The sequence below is a fragment of the Gymnogyps californianus genome, chromosome 17 (assembly GCF_018139145.2).
Source record: "Gymnogyps californianus isolate 813 chromosome 17, ASM1813914v2, whole genome shotgun sequence".
Lineage (NCBI taxonomy): Eukaryota > Metazoa > Chordata > Aves > Accipitriformes > Cathartidae > Gymnogyps > Gymnogyps californianus.
Window position 1 is genome coordinate 16,077,415 of NC_059487.1, and position 17,816 is coordinate 16,095,230.

A 17,816-nucleotide genomic window follows, 5' to 3' on the forward strand; every position below is an offset into this window, starting at 1 on the left:
ACACTGATTATTGTTTTGAGGAAAACAAAGGTGGAGATATAGTTGTGCTTTTAGAATATCACTGCAGAAATATCAATATAAAACCAGGTTGTATTTGCGTAGAACAAGCCTGTTTTATTTTAGAAATACTGTTCTAGAGGTATTGAGGAGAATGTTTCTGTTGCTAAAACATACATGGTGAACATCCTATGGCTGTAGGCTTGAAAATTATATTCAAGCCTATATGATGAATGCTGCCTTTCAATTGGCCTGAACTCCCCCTGAGCCCTCCAGAAATAGTAACAGCATTGGAAATTTGCAGTTTTATGCAGGATGGTGTTGCTCAGCAACTCAGATCCTGACAGTGCAGGACAGTGTCCCAGGTCACCCTGCTTTGAATCACGATTGAGAAGTTGTAGTAGGACTCAAACCTGGAAGAAGGAGGGTGGGAAAGTGCAGCCTGAAGGAGACCACGTTTTTCGTTCCATAAGGATTCACTTAAGAGATCTTACAGTCTTTAACGTAAAGGCAGTTTTTAATGATCATGTATGTTGTGGTTAAATATCTATGTTTGCCTGATAGTTTCCTGACTTACGAAATTGGAGCTTGCTTTGAATGCTGTGCACATTTATTATATCCACATGTATACTATTATGTTTGTAAAATAGTGCTAATCAAAACCAATATAGCTCATGGCATCACTTCTTTATGTACGTATTACAGTATGTGAGAATGCTGGGTTTTGCTTAACAAATAGTAAGTTGTGAAACACTTTTCAAGGATTTCTGTTAGAAAGGAGGGAGTATCTGAAATACAAGCTTCAAGGATATTTTTAGCAGCTGGTAAAAGATTGTCATTTTTCTACCAGCCTGGGTGCTCCTCTTTTTTCTTTTTTTAATTCCCAAGAAAAAACACTAGGAAATGAAAGCTTTTTTTTTTTCTGTGAGTTTAAAAATTAATTATGTCTTTTGCACGAAGGAGATCAAGCCAAATCTTCCTAAACTTATACAAGAAACATCAGCCCTGAAATTCTAGATGAAATCTACTGTCAGGCAGATATGTATAGATACTTGACACAAATAGGTGGAAGAACCTCAGAAAATTAAGTCTTTGATTTCACCTAAGTTTTTTGCAGAAGAGTTCGGCTCAGGTTATAATTTGGCGGTGTCCTTGAAAGAAAAGCTGAGTTTAAGTGGCTCCCACTTTCCCTTGGTACTTAATTGCACCCCCACGCTCTCCTGCAGTTGTTCCGGTGAAAATGTCTGTGCAACCATGTAGTGAACCGGATTGGGGAACTGATCTGGGTTTAAAAATAACTTTTTTTAATAAACCCGTTTATTTTTAACATATTAGTTCCTGTCTCAAGTTCACCTCACAACTATACATGTAGTCTTGGTACAACTGAGGGAGTAGCAGGGGAGGATGCAGGAATGAGCATTTGGGGTGGGAGGAGTTGCTGATGTTGGGACCTCTTCCCTTGACCCTCTCTGCCCTTTCTGCTTGTCATGTTGTAAACAAAAAAACCCCCTACGTTTGCCACCACACTAAAAATTATCCAGCTGTGTGCAGGAGATCCTAAACAACTACCCCAGAAAGCACGATGCCTGCATCCATCACAGGTAGCTTCCAGGGCCGATGCTGTTGACTGTGTTCATTAACAGCTTGGGTGGTGGGATGGAGTGAACCCTCAGCAAGTTTTTGGATGACACCAGGCTGGGAGGAATGATCCGCTGGAAGGCAGCGGTGCCAGACACAGCATGAATTCCACAAAGACAAATGTGGAATTCGTCCTGTGTGTGGGACAGAATAACCCCATGCAGCAGTATGGGTTGGCAGCCAAGGAGTGAGAAAGCAGCTTTGCAGAAAATGTGTTCTGGTGAGTAACAAGCTGAAGAGGGGTCTGCGTGCCCTTGCAGCAGCGAAGGCTGGCTGCGTGCTCTGTTGCCTGACGAAGAGCATACCTAGCACGTTAAGGGAAGTGAGACCACATTTGGAGTACAAGATCCAGTTTGGGGATCTCCAGGACAAGAAAGACTTTGACAAGCTTGAGCAAGCCCAGCCGAGGCCATCAAGATGTTGTGTACAAGGAGAGGCTGAGACAGCTTGGTTTAACATTGAAGAAGAGAAGGGGGGCGGAAGGATTGTCCAGAGCCAGACCCTTCTCAGATGTGTATGGAGAAAGGATGAGAGCTAATGGACACGAGTTACAGGAGGGGAAATTCTCCTGGGGTAAACGGAGGAAATCCTTGACGGAGTGGTCAAATGATGGAGGAAGGGCCATATTCAGATATTCAGAACTTGCCTGTACAAGGCCCTGAGCAACTGGATCTAACTCTGGAAGTGACTTCAGGGCTACTTTTAATCTAATTTATTCTATGATTCTTAAAAATGGAGCCAGTTAATGCAGCAGTAATGCTGTCACAAGTCAGGACAGCTACTCACTTGTCATCTGTTGCTGAGACCCTTAAGATGTAACTTCATTTGCTGTCGTTTTCAAACTTTACTTTCCTTAATGCTTGCCTTTCTGTTGCTGACAGCAGGACTCACGTACCTGAAAGTTTGTCTTTCCCTCCCTCACCTTTTGTCCTGGTTTCGGCTGGGATAGAGTTAATTTTCTTCTTAGTAGTTGGTACAGTGCTGTGTTTTGGATTTAGTGTGAGAATAATGTTGATAGCACACTGATGTTTTAGTTGTTGCTCAGTAGCGCTTATCCTAAGTCAAGGATTTTTCAGTTTCCCATGCTCTGCCAGCAAGCAGGTGTACAAGAAGCTGGGAGGGAGCATGGCCAGGGCAGCTGACCTGAACGAGCCCAAGGGATATTCCATACCATGGAACGTCATGCCCAGTATATAAACTGGGGGAAGCTGGCCGGGAGGGGCAGATCGCTGCTGGGGCATCAGTCAGCGGGTGGTGAGCAATTGCATTGTGCATCACTTCTTTTCTTGAGTTTTATTTATCTCTTTTTTTTTTTAATATTCCTTTTCATTACAATTATTATTATATTTTTATTATTGTTAGTATTATATTTTATTTTACTTCAGTTATTAAACCGTTCTTATCTCAGCCCAGGAGTTTTACTTTGTTTTCTCAATCCTCCTCCCCATCCCACTGGGAGGGGGGAGCGGCTGCGTGGTGCTTAGTTGCTGGCTGGGGTTAAACCACGACACCTTTCCACCCTAACTTATGTAAAGAGAGAATATTCTCTCCCCCTATAAATTTTGCTGTGGGTTTTTATGTGCTTTGTTCTTACAAGTGTTAAAAAGAAAATAAGCAGTATGACTTGCCAGCCCTGCTTCATGTTTGCCTATGGGAGGGAAAGTATTTGGTGGACTTAGCTGGGGGTTCTACTGTTTATGACTGTCAAGTGTGCTTTATAAATCAGAGCAGGATATAAGATTATCCAGTGTTTCTTTAATTAGCTCCAGATAGGTGTGGGACCTTGCTGTCACCCCTAGCTTTGGCAAGTGTCCACAAAATGCAGGCAGCCAGAGACTTGGGCTGGGTTTAGTTGACGGTGTCACTGATGTCGGGTTAAAAGGATGCTGGTGAAACCAGCAGGACGATGGCGTTTGTTCTCCTGAAGCACCTACAGGCTTAAGTTCTGCCGAAACGGGTACTGCAGCTGTGCGATCGGGTGAGCTATGCGGAAAGGGTAAGGACGCTTTCTGTGATAGGAGGTGGCTTGAATTGCTGTTGTCTTTGGAGGTTGTGGAGACTTGTGAAGATCCGATGAGTTTAGTCCAGGTGTTGAGCAGCGATAACCTGCCGTTCAAAAAAGGTGTGCTTGGAGCAATGGCTTGTGCTGTGTGAAAAAGCGCTAAATTCGAGGGCAGTTGAGGAGAGGTTGGAAGGGCTCCTAAAAGCTTCCTGAAATTTGCCAGGGTGATAGAGAGAACTTACTGGCTTAAAGCTTTGGCTGCAAATGATAAGCTAAATACTGTTGCGCTCCTTTCAAGGACTGCCGTATTTGCTGTCTGACTTCCCCCACCTCGCTGGCGGTTGGGTTGCTTTGATTTGGTAGGCAGTCGCTTGACGATGCGTGTCATGCAACCTCTTCATCCTGGAAACTCGGAAGACCAAGGGAGAAGCATTGTATTTCTGCTTTGTATTTCTGCCAAACAGAAAGGGACTTTGAAGAGAAGATGACAGACTTCTTGGATCTCCTCTTACCTTGAGACCGTAATGAAAAGAGCAATATTGAGGAATAGCGACCTGGCAAAATGTTGCCGTTAGTTCTTGGGGAAGAGCTTGTTTCTGCTTTGAATTTTCCAGCAGCAGATGTAATCTTGTATGGCTTTTATTCACGCCTTTCTCTCTTCTCATGGGTTTAGTCCTCTAGCTACAGATTTCTAGAAGATAGTCAACCATGTACATGAGAGAGCGGGAATGAAAGTTGAAAGAGGGGAAAATGATTAAAAAAAAAAAAACAAACTATGAAAGAGCATAATAGGTTTGGGAGTCTGGGAAACAACAGAAAACACCACTGGGGGTTTACTGAGAAGGTAAAAGCACAATACAAACAAGGAATAAGTGGTGCGAGAGAAGCAGACACTGAGGAGGTAGTTTGGTAACAGCTGAGTTTAAGCTGTAATGAGGAAAAATGAGTGAAGCAGGGAGAAGAAATACCAAAAAAATCTGTGTATTAAATAAAGCCATTAATTAATTGTATTCAAATGAGTCTTTAAATTGAGCAGCTTTTCCTTGGTCTTTCTGCAGTGGCATGTCTATTTTTTCAGTTGTTTGCCTAGATTTAATGCTTTTTACTGACAATTTTCTCCTAGATCTTGGTAAACAATTTGTCACATTAACATTTCATTCAGATACTTTTGTAAGTTGCATCACCTTGATTTCTGCCATAGCCCTTCCCAAGGGGCTGGCAGATGTCTGTAGTACTTCTTGATTTTTTTGACTAGTACAACTTGGTTTTCTCATACCTGGGTTTTGGTATAAACTGACAGGAGCTCAGTTTATGTGATTTTCAGGTAATTTTTTTCTTTTTTTTTTTTTATGGTAGTAGTGGCATGCCTGCTGATAAATGGGATTTCTGATCTGGGTTTGGGCTTTGCCTAGTGTAGCAAAGCAGCCACAGGAAACTCGTTTGTACTTCCCTTGCAGAGCAAGCATACAGTTCAGTTTTGTTTTGCCCCAGTGTAAATGTCTGCACAGCAGCCACCCTGTGTGCGTTCGGGGTGCTGTACTGCTCATGTTGTACTGGCGTGAGCGTTATTCCTGCTTATGGATCTGTTAAAGCCCGCCTGGTCAGCGTGGTTGGGAATGAAGTGCGTTTTGTTGTGCCATGCTCAGCTGGGACGTGTGATCTCTGTGAGAAGGTGCTCGTAATCGGGCTTCCTATATTCCTTTTACATTAGGCTTTCGTGTGTAGATAAGAACTTTACCAGTTCAGTGTCGTTTTCAGAGTTTCAGAGATGCATGGAAATACTGTTGCCAAAATTGTAAAAAATAGGCCCTGTGTTTTATTTGAAAATAAAAAAAATTAAAAAAAAATATTCATCCAAGTCAACAAACTAATAAAGCTTTTCTAAAGCTTCTGTGTTTTGGAAAGTAGGCTGGTGTAATAGAATAACTGCAAAATAATTATTTGCTAAAGAGACTAATGAGCTCAGTTTTTTAGCGCAGCATTAATCCTAGGTTTAGCTTGCTGCCCCGATCGGGATTTCCTGCGAGCGGTGCCTGGAATCCGTGCAGTTGCAGGGACTGTCTCAGCGGTGTGAAAAATGAGATGTGGAGGAGTTGGATGGAGTGGTGGGGCTGCCACGTGACCCGCTGCCTTGAATAATTGCAAAACAGAAGCTCATTTACTAAAGCTTGGTTTACGTACTGTTGAAGCACTGTAGTAAACAGTTTAGATTACTGGGAAGTGACGGATACTTTTGATTCATATAATTCTTTGGCTAAATCTTGTTAAAAGAAGCTGTATTCTAGAGAAAAGAGAGAAGTGGTTTTAGAGGCGCCGTGAAGAGGAACTTCATGCATTTTGGGGTTTTGGTGTACTGAGAGTATTTTAGTACTTATGTGACTAAGTGGATATTTATTTTGCCTTAATGTGTATTTGATTAGGTTACATCAGCTATAAATACTGGAAGCTCTAAAGCCTCTATTTCACTGTCTGTCTCTAATCTTGGCTTTTGAGGAACATTTACTGTCTTGTTGTGGTTACAATTAATCTGCGTGTGTTTTAGCAATTAGTGTTTATGTGCAGCAGGCAGCGACAGATTCTGGCAACTGTCAATCAGCATCTGTAATTGGCTATGAAAAAGGACGGGAGAAAACGCAAGGTGATTTACTGCCTGCCCGGTTATTTGGCAACACCGTTTTGTTGACAAACACCCTTTCTGGCTCAAGTTATTTGCTGAAATTTGCTGTGTAGGCGGTGAGGAGCAGAGGAATAGCAGTATTATAACGGCTTTGATTTGATAAAGCTGTCTGTTACATTACCAGTTTAATGGGCTAGAATTTACTTTCTTCGCCACCTTTTGTAGCAGCTGCTGTTTTTTAAACTCGTGTAATTTCCCTTTATGCGGAAATGTTTGTTTTTAAAACAAACTTCATTGTCATCTGGGAAAATGCATATACCTGTTAAGCACTCACTCAGTAACAGAGGGATGACAAAATATGAAAAAATTCAAAGCAATTGAATTCTTTTGCTTGGCTAAGATTTAATAAAACTGATCATATGAGATTATACAAGCAAAACACAGATGGAGGAGGGAAAATGGTTTGATTTAAAGAGCGAGCATCTCTGATAGTTCACGTAACTGCTGCTGCTGTGTTTGTAGCCCCCAGCCTTGGGTATTTCTTACATCTCTGGGGTGTAGGAGTGCTCTGCTAATGATTGTTTTTTCCTTATTGTTTGCTTTGAGGCTCTTGTGTTTTTTAAAGGAAGTAGAAAAACTTAACAGTAGGAGGTACTGGCAGTACGGTACAGCTTAGTAAAGTGAGTCTGAACGTGTTAAGGAGTCTGACGTGCCCTGGGCTGGGACTGGGACATTCACTGACTGATCCTGGCTCCGTGGGCTGGACACCTCGAGCAAGTCACCGCGTCTTTCTCTGGCAGTTACCGCTTGTAAAAGGGAGATAAAAATAATGGTCTTCCTTCAGCCGTTTTCCAGGTTACAGGAGGTAGGCACTATACCAGTGTCCTCATGAGCATTTTTTAATAAGGCTATGCAGATTGATGTCTTGCCTTGGTTTGAAGTTGTTGAATGCTGCAGCCGAGTGCTAGTGTGCCACACTCTTCCTCTTCCCTTCTCGTGAGCTCTGCTGTTGTGAAACCTTCGTACGGGGATAAGTTTATTGTTGTGGTGTATATGGACAACACCTGAATTCCTTGCCCTGAGAAGTGCAAGATGAATTTGTGAAAGCAGCCAAGTGTTAGTTTTGTACATGTCATACCACTACTTTGAACTGTAATAGCTGCCTCTTGCATTAAGTAGATTTAAAGGTATTTTGAACTCGGAGGCAATAAAATGTTCAGGATCTGCAAAACAGCTTCTTTTTCCATCTGATCACTGATTAGCAATGCCTTCTCTTTGGATTTGGATTTTTTTCCCTCTACATTTTGATAGTACAAATGCTACAAAGGCATCCGTTTGTTGGGAAGCTTTAGCCCTGTTTGCCAGGTACTCAACTGGCTTTTGAGCATGTCAGCTGAGTTCTGCTGCTGCACATTCTGGAGTAGGTAATTGCAGTTTGTTTTACGCACTTTATAAATGGGGTAACAGTCCTTTTTGTAGATAACTTTTTTGTTTTGTGTGAAGAATAGAGAGGAGTATAAGAGTCACTTTCCTTTACATAAAAATACATATATTATTTAAGACTATAAGAGAGTCAAAGTTCAAACAAGAGAGAATCTTTAACCAAAAATATAAAAATAAACGGTGTTTCCACAAGGAAGAATTAACCTTATCATAGCTTTTTCATTTTTGTTTGGGTTCACTAGTTTATGTTTTTGTTAATAGTCCGCTACATTTTTATACAGCTTCTTTGTAGTTACCTGTTGTGAAGTGGCTAATCTGTGTCTTTGTTTTTAACTGTATCGCTTCTGTATAAAACCAACCCTGTGATACATGCTGGGAACCACTGGTGACTGTGTATTTTTCAGATAAGTGACCCCAAGGGATTTATACTAATTGGCAGTCCACTATTACAGGCTGTTTATTGCTGGACTTTTCAAAACCTTCATCATGGGGAAGAAATGAAAGAATGAAAATTTGGACTACCAGAGTAGAATTATGGAAAAACCAGAACTTAAGCATTTGAATGTAATTTCAGTACTAGCAGACTGTCCTGAAATCTTAGTTTAAAATAAACAAATAAATAATGTTTTATCCAGTTACTGGTTGTGGGGGAGGTTGTACACATCTCTCTCCCTCTGCCCTGCCTTCGTAGTGCGTGGTACTGAAGTTAAGACCCGCTGATGGGGCAGAAGTGAAGGGCGCAGATGGGCACAGGCTGGAAGAACAGAAACCCCCAGCTGTGGGGTGGGTGGGTGCGCTTTCTATCGAACCTCTGAACGGCCGAGTTAATCTTCAGACTTTTGGAAGTGGGGGGGAGGTGGGGTGAGAAACAACACTCTCACATGAAAAGTGACAATAAGGTCAGAATAGGTGGTGATAAGTTCCTGGTTCTTGGTTATTTGGACCCATGGTTAGACAGGCACGCGTGGTCGGTGTGCCGCATCTCGGGAATTTGTTTGCGGCTCTGACGGCGTCTTTCGTCATGCAGGTGCTGATGTGACAGTAACAGAGCCCAGCAGCTCTGACAGCAGAGTGGAGCGATCGGACCCCTACGCAAACGTCGATGAAGCCCTCATCGGTGGGGAAGCCAGCTACATCTCTCAGCCCCTGACTCCGGAGAAGGAGGATGCGCTCCAGGCTGCCACCGTCGCCAACCTGCGCGCGGCTCTCATGAGTAAGAACAGTTTGCTGTCTCTGAAAGCCGACATGCTGGGAGAGGATAGTTCTCTGCTGTTTGAGTACTTACCCAAAGGCACGCATTCTCTCTCTCGTAAGTTTGTGTTTTTATATTTTTTTGTTTACTAACACTTTAAGTGAAATCTTTAGTGAGAAGAAAATACAGGTCACTGTCTCGTTTATTACTCCTGATATGTTTACATCCAGTTTTAAGTCCTGCTTAATCCCACTTTCCATAAAATTTGGAAACCTGTGTCTGGTATTGATCCAACTTTAATGTTAACTGCTGAAGCTGTGGAAGAAGGTATTTAGTGCATATGTATGTAGCGCTTGTCCTCAAATTTTTGTTTTACTTGTTTGCAAAATACAAAGTATTTGAGTCTGTATGGTAAAAGAAGTAGCTCCAAAGGTTTTGAATCCAAAATTGAATAATGCTGAAAGGCTTGGCTGTTGCTCCTGTGTCTGTAGAAACAGTTGTGATTTTGTAGATCGCGTGATCTTTACTTCTTGCTGTTTACTTTTAGATCTCTAAGTAATGAGCAGCTATTGATTGTTTTGTTATACTTGCACATGGAAATGAATGTTTTTCTACTGGTGATCTGTTGGAGACAGCTGATGTGTACCGTTATGTGTGGACAGCTTATTTTTCAGCATACTGTTGTATTTTCTTCATTGCAATTGTAAAACAGTTTGATTCTCTGGTGCACAAAGGAAGAAAAATTATTAATGCTGTATTTTAATAGTACTCTCAGAAGATGGGGATATCATTTGTGACATAAAATAGAGCAAGCAGTGGCTTTCTGAGTACTACATGTTAGTTTTCAGCAGAAAAGGTTTATTTTAACCTATACTGAGAAAATTGACCAATTAAATAGATTGAAAAGTTCACTTAAGATACCTATAGTTTCCTCAGTGGCAAAAGATAGATAACTTTTAATGGTCACTTGAGTTGTATGATAAAGGGAAATAACTGTACAACGTAATGTCAGTCTTAGTATCCCTTTTCGCTTCTCATGTCTGAACAGTAGAATTATTTTTAAAAAAATCTTTCTAAGTTTAGAGAGAAAAAATAAAATTTTTGTACCTTTATTCTGCAGCTTAAATGTTTGGGGGGAATTACTAATGCAGTGTTCTTCTTTCTTCCACAGTAGTTTGCTTACTGAATGATCTCCAATTAAATCAGATTTAGATGGTTCAAACTAGGCTTGCAAATCCCTTCGTTGCAATGAAATAGCAAAGATCTTGTGCAGCAGTTCAATCACAGGGCTCGCGTGCAGTGAGAAGAGTGCCCTCAGCTGGCACCGGGACGGGTGGGAGCGTAGATCGATGCACGGCCGCGAGGGTGATTTATGCACCGCGTGTTCGGATCCGTGACTCGTGGCAGGTGAAATCAGCAGTTTCATCTTCTGTCATGATAAACTGGAATAATGACGGGGCTGCCCTCTATCCATCATCCTTCTCTTGGTTGGAGGATTTTAGATTTTACTTAAAAGCTGAAGGGCCACTTGGTGTAAAGACAAATGAGTATAAGGCGGTCATAAATTTGGGCTAGAAATTAGAGATTGCCCAATCAGCTGAGAAGCGGAGTTCGGGAACAGACATGATGGCGTAGGCAGAAGACCAACTGGGTTTAAAATAAAGCTTGATACATTTAGAAATGGGGGTAAATGATAGCGCATTGAGGGGTGCCATGTCTCAGGAGATCCTTCCAGCCTGTATTTGAGGTCCCTGTTTTCCAGTCCTCTCACTATTACTTGAATTTCATTCAGCTAAGCTTCAATTATCTCCTCTTTATGGAAGCAAAGTGAATTGCATAAGACAAAAAGAAGACTGCTCGCTTGGTCTGTAGCTCTCACACCAGCAGGTGGATGTGGCTGTGGCCTGGTAAGAGGATTTTTACAGAAGCAGGGAGTTAAGGGACATATTTTTCTTTCATCTTATTCAGATTCACAGGTATCGATTTATTTTAATCACTTGAAAAAGATGTTCTGATATAAGACTTGCTTGCTTTTAAGTGGTCGTTACTGAATACAATAGGACATCAAGTTTAATGAGAATTTTCAGTGTATAAAATGACAGTAAAGCAAGTGGTAAGAAGATTCTGGAGATCTAAAAGCACAGTCTAGGTTGGTGCTAGCTTTGTAGGTGTTTTTCACATTTTTCTTCAAAGACAATTTGAGGATGTTGAGTCATTTTAAGTCCTGGGTTATATTTAAAAAAAAAAAAAAAAAAAAAAAGGCAGGGGGAGTAGGCAGGAGCACAGTGAAAAAGATTTTTTTTTTTCTTTTTAAAAACCAAAACCAGCACAGTTTTCATCTGTCTGATTTGAAAATGAAATGCACTAATTTCAAGAATTTTAAGTGATCAATCTCTCTTGAGTTTAAAAAATGTGAAGTGTGTTTTTAATCTTAACTGCTATCACTGGATTGTCTTTGTATTCTCTTATGAAGCACTACAGTAACTGACTCAAGGAGCAGTGTTCACGTTTATTTTTCTCTTCTGGAGGAAAAAACTTAATGGAGGGGGACAGATCTGAAGAGTATATTATACATGTTTAAAATTCTGATGAGCCGTTTCTAAAGGGGATGTTGCTCTCCAAGTTACTGCATACCTTACAAGTTTTCATTTTTTCTCCCGCATAGTTCATACTGTTATAAAAGTTAATAGAGGATACCGCAAGGTTTTCATTTTACTTCGTGTTCTTTTTTCCTAATTCATTGTATATTGTAATGATCGTATGAGGTGTGAAATTACTTAACATTCTGCTGATGGAGCATGAAGCCAGGGATGTGTGGGGCGTGTTGTATCACTATGATGTAATCAAACATAAGTACAGCATTTCTAAAGTTAACCGGTTCAAACTAATTTAAAATCAGAAGGGAAAATTTAAATATCTTGCCATTTGGGTAACACAGTTGCCAGATAACCTGAAGCTGAAGGGCTCTAACAATTAATGACGTTCATGGTGTATCATCAAGATTGACGTTGTTCATATGCTTGTCAGAAACTTAAAGAACATGCAGGTTTTGCAGAAAAAAAGCACGTGTGAGTTATGGGTAACACTGAGGTCGTCTTGGGAACCATTAGTTATTGAACCTGCATAGTTTGTTGTTGGGGATGTCTTTCAGATAAGATGTTATAAGAGGTTCGGTTTTCCTCATCTTTACATGTTTGCATGATTTGTCTGTAAAAGCAGGTTATTCTTTGCTGATTTCCAACTTCAGCAGTGCTGTTCTACTGCGGTCCCTGGTTTAATAATGTGTGTCTTATTTCACTTACGATACTGAACTTTGGTAGCATTGTTCCGTACGGTTACACCACATCTACAAAAGTCTCAAAGGCTTTAGTTGAAATTTTTTAGCTGGTTTTGCCAAGTATAATGAAAAGAATGAGAATTTTAATATTCATTAGAAAATGAGTTGGTTAGTTTACACTGTGTTTTCTCATTTTAAAAAGAAAGTCGGAAAACTTTCAGATTTTGGGGTGACTGACTCCCTTAAAGGGCAACTCTTCCACATTTTCAGAATAGTACATTGCATACTTTTTTGTATGTCTAAGTTTGGCTTTTCCTGTTTACCCTGTTGCAACTGAAACTGTTTATAGAAGCAATTCCTATGAAGCTTTCTGTCCAAGTGATTACATGGTACACAGAGCCCTTTTCTTTTGGGCAAACCAGCTAATACGTTATTTTTAGTTAGTGGTTCATTGGAGCCAATAATTTATACTTGCACTGGATGTTAAAGGAATACATTTTATACAGTGGTCAACTTTGCCAAGAGGGAGTTAAAGGTATTCAGTTTGGCGTGGAATTTTTGTACATGGTAAACAAAGATTTAGGGGTGAATGGATGCAATTTTAAACGAGATATAATAACCGTTGCCTTTCTCTTTTCCACAATAGTTGACTGTCCAGCTGTCAGAGCTATATTCATATAAATACCGCTAAACCAGTGTGTCATCTTCTGTACGCAAAGCTGACTGAAGGAAAGCGCTTTTGATTTCTGAGTTAGAAGTTAAAATACTTTTCATAAAAATTCATTTCAACACAAATCTAAGAGGGAAAAAGGTTTCTCACAGTACTAGTCAGAATGGGACAAAATGTAAATTCAGGTGCTGTTTGCGTTCTTGTGTACAAAGTATGGGTCACTTATGTGGGTTTCTCTTCTTGCAGTTGTTGAAATCAAATAAATATTAATTATTGTTTTAAAAATCATCTTTGTACTCTGTTGTGTTGTACAGCTTTGTGGCTCATGTTGGATGATTGAGTTTATTGTTTCTCCTTACTCTATTTCATTGCTCGTTCATTAGCCTTAACTTTTGCTTTAAGAAGTGCATAGTGTCTTAGGAACCGGTGTAACTCTGTGGGGGTGCTAATAAAGAATTAATAAAGCCAGACCCCACTGGCTTATCCTTACTGTATGCTGAAGTACAGTTTGTTTAAGGAAGTGCAACCCGGAGATGCCTCCAAGTTGTCCGTGGCCACAGTGTGTAGCTTCAAGGTAAACAGGGCAGTTTGAATCGGTTTGGGTTGCTCAGGGGAAAAAAAAGAACATGTGGACGTTTAGGCAGGAATTCTGCTATGGACCTGGAGAGCTGGATTCCTGGTAACAGTTTCTAACAGGAAATACTGATGAATTCACTTTTTCCCCCATTTTTTCCTATCTTGAGTTTACGGGGTTTTTGCATTTTGTTGTCCTGCCTTTAATTTATAACAGCAATAGATGAGCACCACCAGAATGAAAACTTGAAGTATTGTTATCACACTTGAATAGAGTAACTAAGTTGTGAAAGATTTCAATCTGCGATCAAAGCGGAGGAAGGTAAATCAAACATCCAGCTTGTGGCACAAGAGCAGAATTTCCTTTGATAGCTGATAAAAAGTTAGCTTCGGGATTGTTCGCATTTAGAAACCTTTGTGTGGTTTCACTCCGATGCTTTGTTGTGACCCAGATCACAGTGTATTGTATTTGGACATAGTATAAACTTTGACTTGTTATTTGTAGCTGCATTAAAGCGTGTGTTTTTTATATCCATAAAGGTTTCAGTCAGACTCTTTTGTGTTAGAAATAAAAAAGCCTTTAAGGCATAGAGTGCTTTAAATATGAATTTGTTTACTTTTATGCCATATTTGCTTCTGATTTCGCCTGCTTGCTTTTCAAAAATAATGACCTGCTCAATATGTCATTCCAATATTCAGTCAAGGTGTTTGTTAAAGTTCGTTTAACAACTTTTAATGTACGCCGATCTTGATTACACAGTCTTTATTTGTATGTAGATTTGTCATTGATTATCAGTGCAGTTTCTGGAATATTGTTTACCATTTGGCTGTTGCTACAGCGTAGGCAAGAGGGTATGATTCTGCTTTGGCCGGACAAATAATGTTTTCCTTTTTAACTATGGTAGATTTTTAGAATGTAACAACTGTCAGGTATAATTGAATAGCTTTGTACAAATATTTGAACTTTCATGCTTGCTAACTATAGAATGAAAGGAATACTTTTTCCCATCTTTTGTAAAGCACTTTGAGATCAAGGACTGACAGCACTGTATTAAATAAAACACCATGGTCAAATCTTGAGATCTGAAGCTTTGACATAAATTTTGAAGAAAGTTAGTAGTAGAATAAAGTTTGTGTGTACGTTACTTAAAGATTGAAATGTATGTGTTTGAAATGGTGCTTCTCCAAGAGGTGTCCTTCAGAAACGTGATTGCTCTGGATATTTGTGCTGCACTGTGCTTCTTTCTCCCGATGGACTCTTTAGTGACCGTGCCATGCGATATAACTCCACTACATACATCACACACAGACGAGGCATTTTGGGTGGGGAGGCTGGTTTTAAAAAAAAACAAAAAAAGCCTGGCATCACTGTCCTGCTGCATTCCCTCCCACTGACAGAAGATAAGCTGCGAGTGCTGGTGCGCTGCCTTTGCAAGGCCTTTTTTAAAACCACCGGCTGGTGCTAGTTCACGTGGGTGAGATTCGTTTCCTGTGTTCCCCAGGGCCTGGCACCAACTTGAATCGTTCAAGGGGCGAATGTGATGGCAAAGTGGAAGCACCATCTCCCCCGCTGCCTTCATCACACCTTGCCACTCAGAGCCCCCCTGAGATCTGCTCTTCTGGTGAAATGTCACCAGAAACCATGATAAAAGGAGAGGTGCCTTCCTCAACCCAGGTAAGATCGTGGGGGAAAATGCAAAGAAATTTAAATGCAAAGGTATCTGTTTAATCAAATTCTCCCCAGTTAGGAGTACTTTGAAAGACCGTAATACCTTATACTTTGATCTGTTAGCTTTTTTTTTTTTTGTTTTTTGGTGTTTTTGGTTGGTTTTTTTTTTTTTTGGTTGGGTTTTTTTTTTTTGGTTAAAATCCAGGTTATTTTAAAACTAGAAGTTTGTTGAGGTCAGGGCTGGTGCGGTCCTAATTTTAGCCTTTCTGCCTTACCTCAACAGAACTTGCGTTCAAAACACTTTTTTTTTAAAGTATACATGCCCTTTTTATTGTAAATTCCTTTGTTTGCAAAACATTGCATACAAGAATGTAATAATGGCATAAAGATAGCTGAGACCCCAGCTATCCACTGCCCACTTCTGGTGTTTTGCATTTGGGTTTCTTGTAACTGTCTAAATTCAAATAGAAGGAGCAGGCTGGCTTGCTGTATTACAGGAGTCAGGAGTTTGACATAAAATCCATAGCTTTCTGTGACATTTCTTATTCTTAATATTTTTAAACGATACTTTAGTTCCATTAAACAGATGGGTGGAAATACAGATTTTCCTTTGCCATCACCTTAGAGCAAAGTGAGCTGGTCAGAACGGCCGGTAGCCGCTTGCCCGGTCTCCAGCAGACCTGCATCATGTCTCTGCCTCATAGAGGGCTGCCATCTGCCGCACGCTGGCATATTGCAAATGGTTTCTGGGGGGGGGGGGAAATCAGCTTTTATTTATAATTTGGATCAGCAATGCCAGAGAGCATTGCATAAAGGGAACTACGCAGAAGGTGTTTGTTTTCTATGGGCTTTTCTATGTGGAAAGAAAAACTAGCTATGTAGGGCTAAGGGAAAATTTTCCAGTTCTGTTGTATCTGCTAGAAATTTTCTGTCCAGCGTTTCCCGTTGGCCTGAGTGGGAGCTACAGATGCTTAGCAAGACTGGAAACTGAGTAGTTACCCAGGACCTAAATAGGCATGTTGATTACTGTCTTCAAAACACTAAATCTTGCAAACTATGGCCCAGTTAACTTAGCTGCTTTGACAGTGAAAGCTTTGTAAAGGCAAATAGGGTTGCCAAGTCAAATGATGAGCCTCCCTTAAAGAAGGGGTGAAGGCAATGATAAGACGGGAGTCTGAGCACTAACTACAAAGATGTGTTCTTGTGAATGTGTGCCTTTACTTAAGTATGCTTTTCATTTGCAGGCCACTTATGATGGATTTTTAGCACTTTGGCAGCTTGATAACTCTGATTCAGGTAAGTAGAGAGAAAAATATTTTTTTTAAACTATCGTTATCTTATACCAGAAGACACTGATTTGTACGTGTGCATGTGTATTTCTATTTTAGATACGAGTTTCTCGAGATCTGAAGTCATGGACATAACCACTGATGGCCTGTTCCTGGATTCAGCCCTAGCCAAGAGGCTGACCTGTGGTTTCTGCAGGAGGGTTTTCCCGTGTGCTGAGGAGCTGAAGGAGCACATCCACGAGCATGCTTTCTCCATGCTTCTCCCGTTCGACTTGGTTGACTGCTCCCGGCCTGGCCTTGCTGACAGCATGCCTCCTGGCCAGCTCGCCCGCTTCCAGTGCTCCAGATGCCCCGCGAGCTTCACTCTGAAATCAAACATGGATCGGCATGAAAAGACCATCCACTTCAACTGTAAGAAGATGCAGTGTCCTAACTGTGCCAAGCTGTTTCGAGACAAGACAGACTTAAACCGGCATCTTATGTCTGTGCACTCGAACGAGCGTACTTTTGTCTGTCTCTTCTGTGGCAAGGGCTTCGGTACACAGAAGAACCTCACTAGCCACGTGAAAGCGTGTTACCTGGGCTCTGCCCAGCTGGGCGGGTTTGAGCTTTTGGACAGTGTAGGACAAAACGAGGATCCTGAGGATGCGTAGCTACTGTTGTGTATGTGAGACGCTTCTTTTAAACTAGGAAAAGTTCCATTGTTCTCGTGCTGCAAATAAACGTACCACAGGTGTCATACAATAGAGTAACTCCCCAAAGCTGATCAGGTTGATAATGCGATGGTTCCAGATCCTGCGTAACTGCAGCCACGGTGCAATTTTTGTGCAAAGATAACTTTTGTCAGTCCATATAATGGGCACTTTGGCTATCTGACTGGTGTGATTGTACTGTGTGCTTATACTACCTTAAACTTTTTTTTTATCAGTAGATCTCAAAGTGCTTTATAAAAGAAATGGTGATGTTTTCCTTGTATTCCCTGGGAAAATAACATACCTCAGCTTGTTGAGCGTGTTAGCAATAGAATTAATAATAGAATTCAGTCTTCTGAGTTCTGGTCTAGTGCTCTGTCCATTAGACAATTCGGGCATTTCAGGGTTTTTCAGCTTGAGATTAGGAGCTGTGAAGCACTGGGTTGCTCAGCCCTGTAAACTGTTTATAAAGTCTGGTTTTCTATGTCATTTCAAGGAGAAAAACATGCTGCTCGTTCATACGTGCAACAGGGTATATTATTTGGGCTTGAAAGTTGTCGCAAGGCTTGTATATTGATATTATGTTCGAGTACTTTTAGGACTTTTTTAAAAATATACTGGAGTATGGCTGTGGTTTTCAGGAATTCTGTAAATTTTTCTGACTCGTTTGTTTTATATAATGTAATTAAGTTAGCCAGACTGAATGTATGTTGTTGAAACTGAGGAGAGGAGGCTTTACATAGAAGATCTAATTGTA

General features: G+C 40.7%; 1 protein-coding gene across 2 annotated transcripts in view; it reads left to right on the forward strand.

Annotated features, from left to right (window-relative positions):
* ZBTB46 (zinc finger and BTB domain containing 46) overlaps nt 1-17,816 on the forward strand; it is a 56,212-nt gene that overhangs the window by 26,405 nt on the left and 11,991 nt on the right. Inside the window, exons 6-9 of one of the 2 annotated variants that reach the window (XM_050907085.1) lie at nt 8,725-9,006; nt 14,912-15,084; nt 16,323-16,374; nt 16,467-16,778. In XM_050907085.1, coding sequence (XP_050763042.1) covers nt 8,725-9,006; nt 14,912-15,084; nt 16,323-16,374; nt 16,467-16,778 — 819 coding nt within the window. The remainder of the gene's footprint in view (nt 1-8,724; nt 9,007-14,911; nt 15,085-16,322; nt 16,375-16,466; nt 16,779-17,816) is intronic. The other variant, XM_050907086.1, reaches the window with a different exon arrangement.